The 16985-nt window shown below is 36.4% G+C and overlaps 3 protein-coding genes across 3 annotated transcripts; 1 reads left to right on the top strand and 2 right to left on the bottom strand.

Moving 5' to 3' along the window:
• Window positions 1-888: 888 nt before the first annotated feature.
• rab8b (RAB8B, member RAS oncogene family) lies at window positions 889-8171 on the bottom strand. Its single transcript, XM_060886641.1, has 7 exons — window positions 7968-8171; window positions 5271-5331; window positions 3540-3600; window positions 3337-3414; window positions 2966-3055; window positions 2281-2397; window positions 889-2170 (listed from the first exon to the last, which is right to left on the bottom strand). Exons 1-7 carry the CDS (start codon window positions 8089-8091, stop codon window positions 2078-2080), a joined length of 624 nt encoding a protein of 207 aa, XP_060742624.1. The 5' UTR covers window positions 8092-8171; the 3' UTR covers window positions 889-2077.
• Window positions 8172-10970: 2799 nt separating this feature from the next.
• On the top strand, window positions 10971-12660 carry rps27l (ribosomal protein S27 like). The gene is made up of 4 exons (XM_060886474.1): window positions 10971-11130; window positions 11790-11898; window positions 12297-12407; window positions 12585-12660. Exons 1-4 carry the CDS (start codon window positions 11125-11127, stop codon window positions 12608-12610), a joined length of 252 nt encoding a protein of 83 aa, XP_060742457.1. The 5' UTR covers window positions 10971-11124; the 3' UTR covers window positions 12611-12660.
• A 553-nt stretch (window positions 12661-13213) lies between these two features.
• dnaja (DnaJ heat shock protein family (Hsp40) member A) lies at window positions 13214-16786 on the bottom strand. Its single transcript, XM_060886473.1, has 8 exons — window positions 16628-16786; window positions 16194-16336; window positions 15434-15614; window positions 15058-15162; window positions 14556-14783; window positions 14197-14427; window positions 14007-14107; window positions 13214-13879 (listed from the first exon to the last, which is right to left on the bottom strand). The coding sequence occupies exons 2-8, from the start codon at window positions 16323-16325 to the stop codon at window positions 13664-13666; spliced, it is 1194 nt and encodes a 397-aa protein (XP_060742456.1). The 5' UTR covers window positions 16326-16336; window positions 16628-16786; the 3' UTR covers window positions 13214-13663.
• Window positions 16787-16985: the final 199 nt, after the last annotated feature.

Raw genomic sequence — 16985 nt, 5'->3', positions numbered from 1 at the left:
TAATATGCTGTTATTATAATGGAAATCTGTTCTTATTGTCCCTTTAAATTTGAAGTTACAGAACTACATGATTCATGTACATTTGTGCAAACATTCATAACATTCAGCTCAGACTTTTAGCACCGATTTTCCTTGAATGTCGTGTGGTGCGAAAAGGAAGTTTGTACATCTCAAAAAGCATGACAGCAGTCTCTAGTGTCCAGTAAGTGTAGTACAGAAACGTAGTTCTAGTTTCACTTTAGATCAGGGAACAAACAGCACACATGAACCATAATACTATGCAATTGTACTTTAGTTATATTTGGTACAAAAAGTTTCACAATTAATAAAAATCACAAATTAGAGGTTACACTTGTTTTAAACAATAAGTTTCCTACCAGATGATAAGGCTGTTTTTTTCTGAACTGACAGATTGCAGTACACTGTGAACAATCACAAAAATAAATTCAAATCGAACTAAGAAGACAGCTGCAGATATGTATGAATACGATAACAATGGTCCCGTCTGAACACCAAGGCTGGATTAATTAAGCTACATTTGCTTGCATTTGAAAGTAAGCACTTAAGCAGAGTCGCTACTGCAGTTTCTGAAAAACACTGACTCGTGTACAGATATTTCCAAGGCCTCTTCAAACTCTTGGGCTGGAAAGAGGAATTAAAAAATCTTAGCAGGAAATTTTTATTGCTGACTCATTCTGTCAGACTATTTTTAAACTTTCCTTCTTCTGAAACATTAGTGCAACTGAAACACTTCATCGCCCTCAAATTTCAACTACATTATGAGCATTGGCACCAGTAAAATAAATGCTACTTATGCGACGTAACTGGGTACAGAATACATAGATATTGACATGAACTCACCCAAGCACAGACAGACACACAACACAGTCTATTTGATAATTGTATTTTCCTTTAAAGAGCTACCAGTAATAGATATCACAGGTTATGAAGTGTGTAAACCAAAAATACTTTGGGCTTTTAACAAACAGCAATAAGAATAGGCAGTATTTTGTTAATATACATAGCAGCAAAAAATGCCAACATGAAAAATTAATAATTCATTATACATACAATAAAAGCATGCATTAGTTGCTTTCCTATACATTCATATACAGATATTTTAAACCATTCATCAAAAGTCAATCCTGAACATGCAACCCCTTTGCCAGTCACAAAATGTGTTTTTTTTTTTTAAGATGAATTAATTAACCAGAGTCATGTAAATATTCCTACCATGCATGACTAAAGTCCAGCACATTTAATGATTTCTCTGCTTTGACTAAACCTGTTCCTTGACTGACAAGTTCAATTAGCAATCAGCAAGCTCTGTTGGACTGCCAAAGGAGACAGGACAACAGCTAGGACCACTGGACTTAAATGTGTGCTATAAACCTCATGTCTCCGGTTTGACTGGCTGCAGCTTCACAGACACATGGACAGACTGTGCATGTGTAGTACTTTTACCCATCATGCTCTTCAGCTGTCATGTTCTATATTTGAGTCTCCACAATTTGGGGAGTGCAGGATCTGTCAGTGCTATACATAGTTATGTGCCTGTAAGACAAACCAAGAGACATTTTCCTATATATAATATGTTCTATTTTCACCTCCATTTAAATCACCTCCATTTAAAGGTGCCCTTTAATTACATACAATTAGATAGTCATACTATACATTATTTTTTTTTTTTAGAGATAATCATCTGCCCATATACAATGTGTAATGGCAGTACAACACTGATGTTATGCTTATAAAAGCTTTATAAAATGTGAACAAAGGCTCTATAAAAGGAATAATTCAAGCTCTGATATTATAAGAAAAGACAGTCAAACTTAAAGATGTGCCGTGATTATCACAAAAAGAAACAATAAGATATTTCTGAAACAAGGTACTTCAAACTCCTCCAAGTATCCTTCTTGCCAACTCGCCCAGTGATCTGTCTGAACAGGAGTCTCCCGGTTCATTAAGAACGTGAGTGCACACCTCTCGAAAGAGGCTTATATGACCTTCCATACCGGCTGATTCTGCAGCTAGAGAGAGATCAAGTCCATAGTTGCATTCGACTCGCTGGAGTCTGTTATAGGAGTGTGCACCTGAATAAGCTGTGCTTCTTGGAACGCTTCTCTGTGATCTTAATTGGTACCCCTCCTTCAGAATTGCTGCCATCATTCTAAAAAAGAAATGAAGAGAAGGGATCTCTCAACAAGAATCACAATAAAAAGCAAGTAATTTAATGTAGTTTTATTCATGTAATATTCTGTAGATCATGGCATGGCTCACCATTTTCCTGTTGAGTCTGGCCATAATGTCTCTTGCTAGGGTCAAAAAGGCATCTTCCACATTTACGCTAGTTTTTGCGCTGGTTTCTAAAAACTTGATTCCATAATCTATTGCCAACTAGAAGACAACATAAACACATTGAACATTTTAAAAATAGATATATTTTGAAAAAAGATCATACAAATAAAAGACCTAATTGTGATTCTGTGATTAATTAATGAACTTTAATCCCCATTATTAAGAGTTTTGTCTGTGGTAGACAAATGTAGGAGATTTATTGCCACATTCCAGCTGTGATGGTTTATTTTCACTTTCCATTTTTACTTAATGAATTGAATTTGCACAATTGCAAAAAGGGAAGTTGCTTTTTACGCAGAATAAAAGGATTCAGTTTATTGTCTGTGTTGTATACTGTTTAGTCATCTTGGACTAATCAGAGTAAATTATTCAAATGAAGTTCTTGTGTAATATAGACAGTCTCTAAATGGCATATGAAATAGGAAGTGTTTCTTAAGGGGAACAGAAAAACATTTCTGTGATTTTATGCAAAAAAAAAAAAGCCCCACCCTGATACAGACAAAAGGAATACTGGGAGTAGAACTTAGAATAGAGTTAGCCAGTAATCAGAGCGCTGATATTGGTATCATATCAAAAATAATAAATTGGGATATTTGAAAATCTGTACCTTCTCTCCTCTCTCCTTAGAGACCTGTCTCTTGTCGTTCATGTCACATTTATTTCCAAGGATCATCCGCTCTACATCTGACGATGCATGCTAGAGAGAGCATTGCACTAATAATTCAAATCTTTGATCGTGATAATATTATAAGACAATAACATTTACTGTTCGTAATAATTGTACAATTAATATTTTTGTGCAATTTAAATACAAACATACCATGAATAAATTTAGTGACAGAACTCAGCATTAATTAGGAATTTTGGTCATTATTTAAAAAAAAATTGATTAAAAAAATTATAAATGTGCTGAGTTGTATAATTTGTACACATTGTGTTGCTACCTTGCTGTAAGTCATGTGGGCTCTCAAAACTCACCTCCTCAATGTTGCGAATCCAGTTCTTGATGTTTTCAAAGGACTTTTCACTAGTGATATCATACACTAACATAATGCCCTGGGAGAGAAAGAAAAAGAGATAGAGATAGAGAAAGAGAGAGAAAGAGAAAGAGCAATAGAACAGATTTATATTTACCACATTTAAAATATTTTAAAATGTGATGGGAATGAGGATGGGCTCACCATGGCTCCTCTGTAGTATGCAGTAGTGATGGTCCTAAACCTCTCCTGTCCTGCAGTGTCCCTATAACCAGAACATAGTACATATATATTAAATCACGTCACCATCGGTCAGACATAGAAGTCATCATTAGCTCCTCTTCTCAAGCATGACCTGAATTCTCTCATTTGGTTTCAAGAGAGGCCCACCCTTCCCAACCCCACCATGTCCAATCTACACATCCTGTAAACAGAGCAGGCACACTTCTCACTGAACTATTGTGTGCATATCCTTCACATTAGTCACTAAATGTCTGGGCCAAAATTATGACCCCAACAGGAAGACCAGCCTGTTTCCTGACATCATTTCTCTTGCACTTGGAAATCTTTTGGTTTCTGACACCATTATGAAATGCTGGCTGACGATTAGCTATCATACACATACAGTCTGATTAACCAATCAACTGTTAATTTTGTTGACTGACTGTAGTTTAACAATATAATTTACCTGTAATGTAAATTGACAGCTGCATTTTTTGTCTCATTAAAAAAGTTGGGCTGGTGAGGGGACTGTATTTAGCTGTTCTAATGTAAGTGATTTAGTTAGTAACTACATGTAGACCCATAAATAGTAGGTGAAAAAATACTAACTACATGGTCATTTAAATAAAAAGATTGAATGCAGGTTTTCCTGTTACAACATGACCAGTCATATGTCTATTTCTTACATAACTGAATGACTGAACTGAAGTTTTTAATCCCCTCTTATACAATAATTAGTTTTTATTTAATTACAGTTATGTTTAATGTTGTGAAACATATGTGAGACAGGTTAGCTCCTTTCCTCACCTACATTATAACAATCTTTTCCTTAGATGCCTCGCTTTATTCCCTTGATGTTAATAGGACAAAAAGATGCAGCTTATCAAGAAAGCACAAAGTCCTCTGTGATAAAGATGCTCCTGTGTTAGCTGTACCACTGACTGCTACAAAGTGCTGATACTGGAGATTCCTATTGCATCAGCGGGCTTATAGCAAAAATGGTTCACCTATCTACTCAGAGATGTGGAATCTGTACTGGTTTGAAAAGTCAGATGAAAGGGTGTATCTAAAATACAATGCTGCATTAAATCCTAAGCAGTAATTCTCCATAACTCACATTCAACAAAGTGGGGATCTGACACTAACATGTTTAAAAAAAAGAGGATGATATTATTTTGCAAGATCACAGATTATCTACCAATCACTAGAGAGTTTGGTTCTTTTTATCACTGAATGTGGTCAACAACTGCTTTCTTTCGGTTAAATTGGTCATTTGACTGGCATTGCAAAAGGCCAGCTTCTCAAACTCACTAGAGTTTTCCAAAATTCTTTTAGTACTTTCACAGACATGAAGCTGTAGAGATTTTTTTATACATTGACCTTATTTTGCTCATGAAATCTCATTGTTTGTCTATTATTTTCCTGTCAAAAATCAACGTATGGAAGTGTGCATCAACTTTTATTCTAGTAGTCATCTTAGTGTAAAAGTGATGTCAGAAGAGGAGCGAGTTGAGCTTACTGTGCATAAATACTACCATATTTTACAAAAAGACAGCAATGACTACAATACATTCACTTGGATTGGGGAAAACTGGGACTGATTTTCAAACAAGTGTAACAAAATGTCAAGATTCAGTTAAAAATAAAATAAATCACACACACACAAACAAAATCAGCTAATAAATCTTGAATTTTGAAAGCCTCAGTGCTTACCAAATCTGAAGTTTGATTTTCTTTCCATTTAACTCTACTGTCCTGATTTTAAAGTCAATTCCTGAAATGAGAATAAAAGAACCAATTAGACTGCACATTAAACACTAAATTTTATCTTCTCTGATCAACATATAATACATTCTCTGTGTGCAACTATGTTTGCTTTTACAGTCACACTAAAATATTTATGTGTGACCTTAACAAGGATAAATGCAAAGATCTATGAAGATAATCAAACAAACTATCTAATGGATTCTTAAGGAAGCTTCAGGGAAAGTCTTATCTACAGGATGAATATCACCACCATTGCAATGTTGCTCAGAGCAACTGAAGAGCAGTTTATTTTCCACTTCCTGTCTACTTTTTTTTCTAGTTGAACAAAACCAAATCAGACAAATATACAATATGCAAACATATAAATGCAGATATTTTCTGTATATGAAACAGCTCACAATTTCAGTGTGGTAATAAAGCTACTTTCCATAAATAATTTAGTCAGAAGACAACACAATTTCCAAGCATTTACTATAACCAGGTGGAAGCATTTACTATAACACCTTTTTAATGACTCATTCGAGTAGTGGGAAAGTCCAGAATGTTCCGATACAAGTCCATGATCAAATCTGAATTTCCAACTATGAAAATTTTTTAACAAACAGTTCATACAAACTTTCTGTTGTAGAAGAGAAGGTGGTTACATGACCCTGTTTTAAACCACAGTTTCCGGAAAACATCAGACATGAAACCCCAACTCTGTCTAAATCCCTTACAGCTCTCTGCTAAACTGAGCTTCATCACAGGTGACAGACTTATTATAGCTATCTGAATAAGTCACTTATATGACTGACAGGAAAGTTAAATATAAGAAAGCTAAGTTTATGTAATTTTAACCTTTTTTTTACTTATTGATTGATTTTATTATTAGTTTAAAATAACAAATTCAATTGCTAAGTCAGATGGGATAACAAGTGATTGTTATTTGATAGCATGAACGAACAGACTGTTAAAAAATGAGAAGTTGATTGAGAACAAAACTCTGACAAAAGAGACTCCCAGAGGAAGTAGCTTGCTAGGTAATGTCCTTTTAATGGAAAACAGTGAATGCGCAGATGAGTTGTGCTGTTTGTTCATTACTATTAAAAGGTTTGAAGCGAATTAACTGGATAAACAAGCTAAAAGTTATGTATCCAAATGTGAACATTTACTGGTTAAATTCATGCATCTGCCTACTGAAAAAAACTTTGTTTTTTAGTAATAATTTCAGACAAATATGCTACACACATTTGGGTTTTAAATAACCTGAATAAGATAAGCAAAGTATAAACAGGCGAAAACCAGAGGAAGCGCTGGTGGATGTCTCCTGTGCTCTGGAGGGAGTTAGCAGGGAAGCCTGCAGTATGGCCAACGCTGGGGTCAGCCACCTCCTGGCACATGGAAGTAGCTGTCCATCACGCCTCTGCCTACTGCATTGTCTGTACAATGAAGGCGTGAACAAGCTGAATGTCACAAGGCCCAGAGGTGGCTTTAAACAGTGTGGTCTGTGTTCAAGGACAGGCCTGATTCTGTGGGACAGAAGGCCTTTCCCAGCACAACAGGTCTTGGAATGACCAGTGCATTAACATGAAATGTTGAAATGTGCAGTCTATTGTTGTTAACTATGACCTATGAGCATAATATGTGGTACTGTGCTTACATTCTTAAGACAATAAACATATTTAATCTTAAACGAGGCTCAACAGCAATAATAAAAGGTTTACAATAAAAGGATACAATACAATCTGGGGCATACAAAGAAGCATCAGACATTTGTATACATGTCAACAATCCAAGATACACAACGAGCATGTAATGAGATTCTTAGAAACCAAAAAAAAGTGTTTGATTCAGGAAAATCCTGGGTAAGTATTTTATCTTGGATCAGAGAAAGCCAGATAATATTGATGTGTTGATGTGACTTAATCAGATGGAAACCTACAGGCAGTACTGATCTAGGTTCAGTGCAAATTAAGTCTTTAAACCCTATAGATCACACAGTACCAATCATATATTAAACCTGATTATCCTAACTGATACACACACACATACATATATATATATATATACATACATATATATATACTGTACATATATATAGTATTTTAGGTTTGTTGCCCTGTCTAGACACAATGCTACAGATGCACTGAAATCTTGCTATCATGGTGAAATGCTGGTACTTGATTCCCAGTAATTGTTTCAACAGTCTGTGGAGCTCAGACTGAATTACACAATGAGGCTGGCAGGTAAATAACATAACCAGCATCTTGTTAGTAGTTTACAAAAAAAAAAAAATGCGACATAACTCTTGCCAAAAGCACAAATCGGTGCCCTTTTAAGGAGGTTTCATCGTTTGCACATGTGCATTGTTTGGATCCTTGCAAAGTATTTCCATAGTTTACATTCCCTGCTCAAGATGTTTCAGAAGAGGTCTCAGAATTCTGAGGCCCCTTGAACATACAATAATAATCCAGCTTCCTGTTTCCCCTCGTTATCCATAACGGTTTTTTATCATACGGTCAAATGATCTGTAGATAAGATTAAACGTTATGATAAAACAAATCGTGTCCGTATGTTGGATGTAAGAGAGAAACGCCCTAAATGAGAAGCTAAACGAGCCCCATGGTGAACCTCCTCCCACCCGTTAAGACCCGGCGAACTGACCGATTGTAGAGATGAAGGTGGTGTTGAACGCGTCCTCGCTGAAGCGGAACAGAAGACACGTCTTTCCAACTCCGCTGTCTCCTATGAGCAAGAGCTTGAAGAGGTAATCGTAAGTTTTAGCCATTTGCTACGCCAGAGATCCTATCGTGAACGTCTGATCACAGTGTGTGTCTTGGCCATACCACTGACACTAGTTCATACAGGGCAGGATGAGAGGGCGGGGCTTCCTCTTCTGACGTCAATGAGACGAAGAGAGTCGACTCTGATTCTGACTCCACATGAACCGATTCTGAACCATTTCATAAGGTTTCTAGAATATACAATTTAATTATAATTGTTCGCAGTCACAATTTCCTGAAACCGACCCTAGAATTCTGGTTCATTTAAAAATAAAAACGCATTCTCTTGTTATTATATTACAATTAAAAAGAGATTAAATGTTTAGATGATATTTTGTAACTACAGTCTCACTGTATGGTGAACATTCCTGTAATGTTATTTTAAAGTCTTATAAAACCAAGGTTAAAGATTATATAAAAATGATATTGTATATTTCTACAAAGAATGTTTTCATGGCAAACAAATGAAAACTAAGATCTTTCTCAAAATCTTGTAAAACAAATGTGCCATGTCAATTAAGAGGGCATTTTTAATATGTCTACTACTGTGATTGTTAATGAACATCCCAAAAAGCCAGAATGCAGATGTACTGAATATCAGCATGGCTGTGATTTAGCTGTAGCCACGAAATCCCAGTTACAACTCTGTGATATGGAGTCATTGGCATGTTAGTCATTCATTCATTTTCTACCGCTTATCCGAACTACCTCGGGTCACGGGGAGCCTGTGCCTATCTCAGGCGTCATTGGGCATCAAGGCAGGATACACCCTGGACGGAGTGCCAACCCATCACAGGGCACACACACACTCTCATTCACTCACACAATCACACACTACGGACAATTTTCCAGAGATGCCAATCAACCTACCATGCATGTCTTTGGACCGGGGGGAGGAAACCGGAGTACCCGGAGGAAACCCCCAAGGCATGGGGAGAACATGCAAACTCCACACACACAAGGCGGAGGCGGGAATCAAACCCCCAACCCTGGAGGTGTGAGGCGAACGTGCTAACCACTAAGCCACTGTGCCCCCTCATGTTAGTCGCAATATGGCTAAATTGTTTTTTTTTTTATCGGGGAAAGTGGTCCTAAAAGTTGGATAAGAAAAGGCATATTACCCTGACAACACACACACTGACTGACTGACTAACATTAAATACATTTTTCCTGATATGCAAAACCAAAAGCTTTTTTGCTTGATTCAGGTGTATGTGTCCATTCGATTTATATCATGATTTATGATTTAGTTTTATTAAACTAAACTAATTTAACACGTCATCTGTATCTGCTAATTGGTCATATGGTACATACATTTCGCTGTGAGAACTTAAACACTCTATGCTGTTTTCTCTCTGCCTGGAGGTCTATACACATATTTGAGCCAAATCAGATAAATCAGTAGAATTAGATTTCATAGTCAATAGAAGAACCAGAGAATTCTGCTAGGAATCAACTTTGTGTATTTTTTACAAGTTTTGTTGTTAAAAAAGTGCTACTATGTGTGTTAAGTTTTATTAATAACTGTATACAGTGCCATAAGATCATGTACATTTTGATATGTTTTTATGAATCTGTTGAAAAGACATTTCATAAATATCCTACAAAAAAACTATGTGGAATATTTATGTTTTAATATTGTATATGTAAGTTATATAGCCTAAATGTTAACCAGTGTATGATTACATCTTTCAGGAAGGGAATACTCTTAAGTGCATTTAAATAAGCAACTTTTTCTTCAACTTTAAGTGTCAGAAATATATATAAAGTTATTTCTTTTATTAGAAACTATATTCAATTGTATGTTTTTATCTTTGCTATGAAGGCTGATTTTTTTTTCCACGTATAAGTGTGTGTGTGTGTGTGTGTGTGTGTGTGAGAGAGAGAGAGAGAGAGAGAGAGAGAGAGAGAAAGTGAGTGTACTGAGGTTGCCAGTTATTAGGAAAAGCACCGATATCAATTGGTGAAATGCTGCTAATATCAATAATCTATAAGTATAGATCAGTATTAGGAAGCCTTAACAACTGCTCATTTCTTCTTGATTTTGTATAGATATGGACAAGGATAATCGTTTTGCTTCACAATCCAGATAGTCATTTTCATTGAAGTTCTGGGGTTGTGGGGTTGATTCCAACTGTCACCAGATTGCACAGAGTTTGCATGCCCTTCCCATGCTTTGAGGATTTCCTACCAGACTACATAAAAATGTGTTGTAGGCTGATTGCCATCTGGAATTGTGGAAATGGGTGTTTAAGTGTGTGTGATTGCTGTATGTGATGGGTTGGCACCATGTCCATGGTGTCCCCAGGCATGTGCTCCAAGATCTCTGAAATAGGCCTCGGGTTCCCTGTGACCTGTGTAGTTTAAGCGGCACAGAAACTGTATGGACAAGCCACTTCACAGGAGGCCAGAGATGCATTTTATTCAGACTAGTTTAAACGAGTCCATCTCTAAGCGCAAATGGTAAATAAAACACTTTCTTAAACCATTATGCCATAATATGTATAGCAAACGTTGGTAAATTTTTGGCACTGAGAAAGTCATTCAAGTTCACAATTCTTTGATGTGGAAGGCTAATAATAAGCGTGTTCAAGTGTGTTATCTAACAAAGAAAAACATATACTTGTTGATGTGGTGACTTTTCAGGAGATGTTTATTTACTTTTTTAATTTACTTTTAAAGAATGACTCTTCTGGATCAGTCCGGAAAGACTTCCACAGTGACAGCCTTCACAGAGTCTTCATGACATATTTTCATATGACATATCATATTTTCCTGTATGAGCACATCCTGTACTTTTTATTGTTTACTTATCATGCTGTACTGAGAAGCAGACCAATAGAATAATATGCAAAGTCATTGGATAGCAATTGACTTTATGTAGTCATCGTGGCATGCCTAGACATGTTCTCTCACTAAATACAATAGAAAGTCTGGCTTGCGGGGATTTATGAAAAGTGTTTGGCAACCATTTGGCTGCTTCACTTAGAAATCAAACACCGATCTGTGTACGTCGGAGAAAACGCTTCCTCCAGAAAATGCCTGTAAGTATCCACGGTTTTTTTTGGTTTTACGTAAACATATGTTATTGACAGCTTCATCATCAACAACGTATTGCTGTATTTGATTATATTAAACGAAGACCAGTGTAATGCATTGGTGTGTATGAAACTTTTGCCCTGGGTTCACATGGCGTCTTTAAAGAAGAGCTTTGTGGGCCTGAGGCTCTTCTTTTCTACATTCCCCATGTTGATAGCCTCTTAATATGCTTATTTTATTATAAATATGAAACAGTGAAGTACATTTAACATTCAAGCATCTTTCCTACCAACCCTACTTTATACTTTGTGTGTAAAATATAAACTTGTAAATGATGTATGTATTTATTTTTATTTAATTAAAACCCTGATTTAATATTTGTAGTTTATCAAGACAGTTGTTGCGTTAATACTAACTGGATAAAAATGTCTGCTTATATTTTTATTTAACCCTTCAAATTCCGTCTGTTTTTCAGATGTGACGTAATAAGGTATAAAGTTTTATAAAGCTGTGACGTAATAAGTTTTATAAAGCTTGTCTTGTGACGTTGCACTTTAGCTTACACTTTCACTTATACTTATTTTAACCTGTGATATTGATTATTTGTGGATAATTTTGAATGAGATATTGTTTACCATTATGATTGGACTGGTGTGTGTAACAGCTGGCTAAAGACTTTCTAAATCCGACTCTGGACTTTGAGAGAAGGCAACATAAGAAGAAGAGACTGGTGCAGAGTCCAAACTCTTACTTTATGGATGTGAAATGCCCAGGTATGTTTACCCCTAGACACACCTTCATTGGGCATGGAATTGTATCCAAAATGAATTATTTTTATGCATTAAACATACTTGCTAAACAAGAATTTGATTTGGCAATTTAGTGAAGGAACATTTAACAGGCATAGCATTTAATTAGGTGTTTACATTGTGCTGTGATGGTACAAGATAAAGCAAATTAACAAATACCAGTGCTAAAGTAGAACTGGATGAGTCATACACTACAGCTAGTCAGTGCTATGGTACTGAGGTTGGTAGTGTACAATAAAGTTCCTAACCCTTATATTCTATTGGGATTTCCTCAAATCAAGGTCAAGTTTATAAAATGTCATGAAATACTGAACTGAGCAAACAGGTAATGTATGTGTGCTAAAGTTCTTATCTGTCTGCAGGTTGCTATAAAATCACAACAGTGTTCAGCCATGCTCAGACAGTAGTGTTGTGTGTTGGCTGTTCCACAGTGCTCTGCCAGCCCACAGGAGGAAAGGCTAGGCTAACCGAGGGTGAGTATTTCAGTTACACACTAAAGTCAGTCATTAAAACTATTGTATTAAATACATGAAAAATTAGGAGGCTACGTTGATAAGTTTGATTCTGTATTACAACATGATCTCAAATCTGACTAATTATGCTATAGTGATTTAGCTCAAATCTAACATTTACTTTTTTCATTTCAACAGGTTGTTCTTTCAGAAGAAAGCACTGATGAGAATAATTAATTTGGATCTTTTGAATAAAAAGTACCTTATCTTTTCATTGATTGCAATGAGTGAAATTTCACTACAGTGATTATTATGTGGAAGATTATTTCTACTGTATCATGTTTCATGAGCAGTGCATGAGCAGTGCATCTTTTAGTCTTTTTTTTTTTTAATCCTAACTGGCCACTGAACTTACAACTTGCAGCCATTAGCTTCTTCTGATTTTCTAGCTTTATGATTGCTCGCTGCAACTGGCTTTTCAAAATACAAAATTTTATGAAACCTTCTTTATACATTATACTTTATATACCCCACAAAGCTGTTGAAATCTATGACAATTGGTCAGAAGGTGCTGGCTCCAACATGAATCACAGGTTTTGTTATTGGACACCATTCAAATACAATCATTTAATAGTGACGGGTAATTTACATGGTCCTGTATGATTAGTTAAACTATCCTACCCTTTTAATACATTACACTGGACAATTAAGGAAAATATAAACACAATTTATAAATGCTAACCATGCTAATTGTTTATAATGCTACTAATATTTTGGGCCCAGTTTATCTTTTAAAAGCTAGCAAAGGATTAACAGACCAAAAAAGGCACAATTAAAGTATGTTTTATTTCAGAAAACATTTTTCATTGATACACAGGTGAAATGTGAGGGGTGTTACCTTCATAGAAAGCATACAGATACCCTTCTTTAGAATTGAGCTCTTTTGTGTAAGAGAGACAAAAAACAAACAAATTACATCTACAGATAAATGAGAGCTCATAAAACGCATTCAAACAGTGAAGGCACAACTGTGAGCAGTTGTGTGACAAATAAAGCAACATACTAATAGTGATCAATAGTGATCCTCTGAGATGTTTTGCCCTTAAAGTCAGTTCCTGTCCTTTTCAATTACTTTCTTTAACAGGATGCAATAGAAGGGAAATCTCTGGGTTCAAGTGTTTTAAGCCAATCAAATTACATCTTGTTCACAGACAAAGTTAACAATTCTGGTGTCAAATTTACACAGAAGAGCTGCATCATAAAATGCAAGAGAAGTTTCACTGAGTCTGACACTGTACTCCATGGCTTCTGGAACCCTCATCTTCTTCATATGCTTCTCTACTGTACTTCCTCCTCTGGGATTCATTATCTACCTCAGAAAGGTCCACCTCTTCCATATCATCAATCAGCATCACCTCATCTCGCTTGGGAAGCAGTGCCTCCAGCTGGGGAAACATGTTCTCTGGAAGCCAGAATTTCTCTGGGAACTCAACCTGGAGTGAAAAGCACAACATTACGCAAAAAACCCCCCACCATTCCTGGTCTCAGCAAAAAAAGATTAAAAATGTTGACCCCTGCAAGAAAAGCTGAAATTACATACTTACAATGATTAAAACTCACCTCAAACTGAATAATGAGCAGTCCTTTGTCATATGGATCTCTGTACACAGGCATGCCCTCATTCTGAATACACTTCAACTCATTATGTTTTATTACTTTACCTTTAAAGAAGAGAAATGGTGGTGTTATATTTATTATACCATCACATACAAGTTATCATATTTAGCCTTGAAGTATAAGTGGTATATACCAGGAGGTGAGCTGATGACAAGTGTTCTGTTGTCTAGTGTCTGTATAGTCTTCTTGAACCCACAGAGAGCCTCAACTAGCTTTATCTGCATCTTCATATGTAGGTTGTCTTCCCTCCTCTGAAATACAGGGTGGTCTTTTTGGTCCAGGACGATAACAACATCACCGGGTTCCAAACCTGGTTCCTGATCACCCTCTCCATGGAATGTGATTTTTTGCCCATCTTTCATACCTGAGATATTTATATGGAAAAAAAAAAGAATGAAAGAAAGAAAGAAAGGAAAAAATATTACAGTTTTAGGGAATCCCAAGACTCTATAAACTAAGTCTATCACCAACATTTATCACAGTCACAAATACCTTTGTCAATGTGGACCTCAAGAATCTTCTTTTTGCGCTCCACTTTGTGCCCATTGCAGTTCTTGCATCGGTCCTTGGCACTGAACCTCTCACCTTGTCCCTGGCAATCTGAGCACATACTCTGTATCTGCTGAATCATTCCTGGTCCAATCTGTTGCACCTGAATTTGAACTCCTCTGCCTTTGCAATTTGAGCATTTCTCAAGAGCCCCTTTCTTTCCTCCATAACCTTGGGGATACATAGTCAGAAATTTAACACCATGTTTGCTCATCATAGCAAAAATGCCAATCTTGTTCTGCATTTAGTCACCTAAAAACTAACACCAGGTAGCACATACTACTGTACTAGATAACATTAACAAATAAAATACCTCACACAGACTTTCTAAATGAGGAATACTAGTCTGACAGTTTTTGTTATATCTGCTGCATTTAGCTTGAGGTGCTTAAACAGTTGTTGAACATCAGTTCACAATTGATATGCAGAGTTTGTCAGAGCTTACCATCACATTTCTCACAGATCACATTCTTCTGGAGACCAAGTTTCCTGGTTGAACCACTGTACATTTCTTCAAGTGTGACACCAAGTTGGTGGACCACATTTTTCCCTAATGTAATTACAAGAGGGTAAATTAGCTATGGAACATTCAAACAATTTAAACATTGACACTAATGTTACTTTGCATTAAGCTTATTAAAGACTACATAAGGAATTTTGATGTTGGCTGATCATAATAGTAATGCCATAACTGTATAATAATTACTGAGTATTTTAAAACATGCTCAGCAATAGTTGGGCTATTTGATTAATTTACATTTAGCACAATTCTTTCCTAACCATTAGCTTTTTGAGCATAAGACATTGTGGGAATATTTTACCTCTCCTTTCTCTCTGAGTTCTCCCTCCACCACCAAAGAACATGTTGAAGATGTCCATAGGAGAGGAGAAACCTCCACTACCCACACCACCTTCTTTGATTGCTTGTTCACCTCCTTGGTCATACACATCTCGCTTTTTAGGATCTGACAGGACTTCATAGGCTTGTGAAATGAGCTTGAACTGTAAGGCAAATCAGTACAGGTATAGGCAATTAGAAAACTAAGGTCTGAGGTCCTCAAAGTAAACCTTCTGCAGCTAGCTTTCTTTGTTCAGTAATACCAGACAGAAAGCCATGAGCAGGTAAACTATTTTTGCAAGCTGGTAGAAAGGAAAATTATTTATTTCAGTTCTTAATGCAATATAGTATGACTATTCTGAAAGAACAGACTTATTTTTAAGAATGATTTCTTAAACTATTTACAAAAAATTGAATAACCAGTCAGCCCATGAATGGTCTACCCGGTTGACTTGGTAGCTGATTAGACTATTATTGTCAAAGCCAGTAAACAACTAAAAATCTTTCATTTATAAAAAATATAGGCTGACTACAAACAGTTCAATAAAAACTACGTTGTTGTTATTTCAGTACGTATATAGTAGCGTAGCGTGACACAAGTACGTCAGGTTAGCTTAGCTTAAATAGCTTGAGCGCTCGTGCTAGTTCCAGAAAGTTCTCCGTGTTTCTGTCGCCGTCAGCTGCTCCTTCAGGGTGTCACATGCTGATGAAAATAGATAAAGACATTTGACACAGCAACTTACTTTTTCGCCTTCATTTGGATTTTTGTCCGGGTGGTATTTCAACGCCAGTTTTCGATATGCTTTCTTGATTTCATCCGCAGAGGCTTTCGGACTTACTCCGAGAATATCATAGTAGCCGGTCTCTCGCACCATTTTTGACAAACCTGCAGCACAAGACCGAATGGAGCAGAGATTAACCGGCTTCAGCGATCAACACAGAGCTAGATCAACAGAAAGCTATCGGTTTTCGAGCTGGCTACATTGCACTATGCTGATTAGCAAACACTCAGCCGTATGTAGGAAAGATATATATGACACTTGTTTACGGTTCAGCTGACTATCAGGTATATTTTTAACGATGATTAATGTTTCTGACACAGTCTGCTATGTACTAAGTGATAATACTGTGTCGATAATGGTGTCATGATATTATAAGAATAACCCGTCATACTTACAATAACTGTTTCCTCGCTCAGTGTGTTACAGCCTGCCGGTTGGATGGAGTTGCTATGTCTGAATGAAGATGGCCGCTGCGCCTTTATATATATATATATATGAGGAGCTGCAGAACTTTCTGGAGCTCTGAAGAACAGGAAATTTCTACAGCCCTCTCTTAGTACAGAAACACAGAGCTACTGTTAGAGGGAGCTGTCGAGCATGAAAATCTGCTTCTGTTACAGTCATACGTTTAAGGAAGAAAACCTAAAACCCTAAAGTTTAGTTTATTTAACTGTCTCAGTGTCAAAGAATTATTTAATTTGTAAGAATTGTTTAGATGTTTTCATCAGCCCCTTTGCCTGCCCTGTCCATGTT

The sequence above is a fragment of the Tachysurus vachellii genome, chromosome 14 (genome assembly GCF_030014155.1).
Source record: "Tachysurus vachellii isolate PV-2020 chromosome 14, HZAU_Pvac_v1, whole genome shotgun sequence".
Taxonomy (NCBI): domain Eukaryota; kingdom Metazoa; phylum Chordata; class Actinopteri; order Siluriformes; family Bagridae; genus Tachysurus; species Tachysurus vachellii.
The sequence above is the reverse complement of the archived record's forward strand: the minus strand, read 5'-3'. Positions and strand labels throughout refer to the sequence as shown.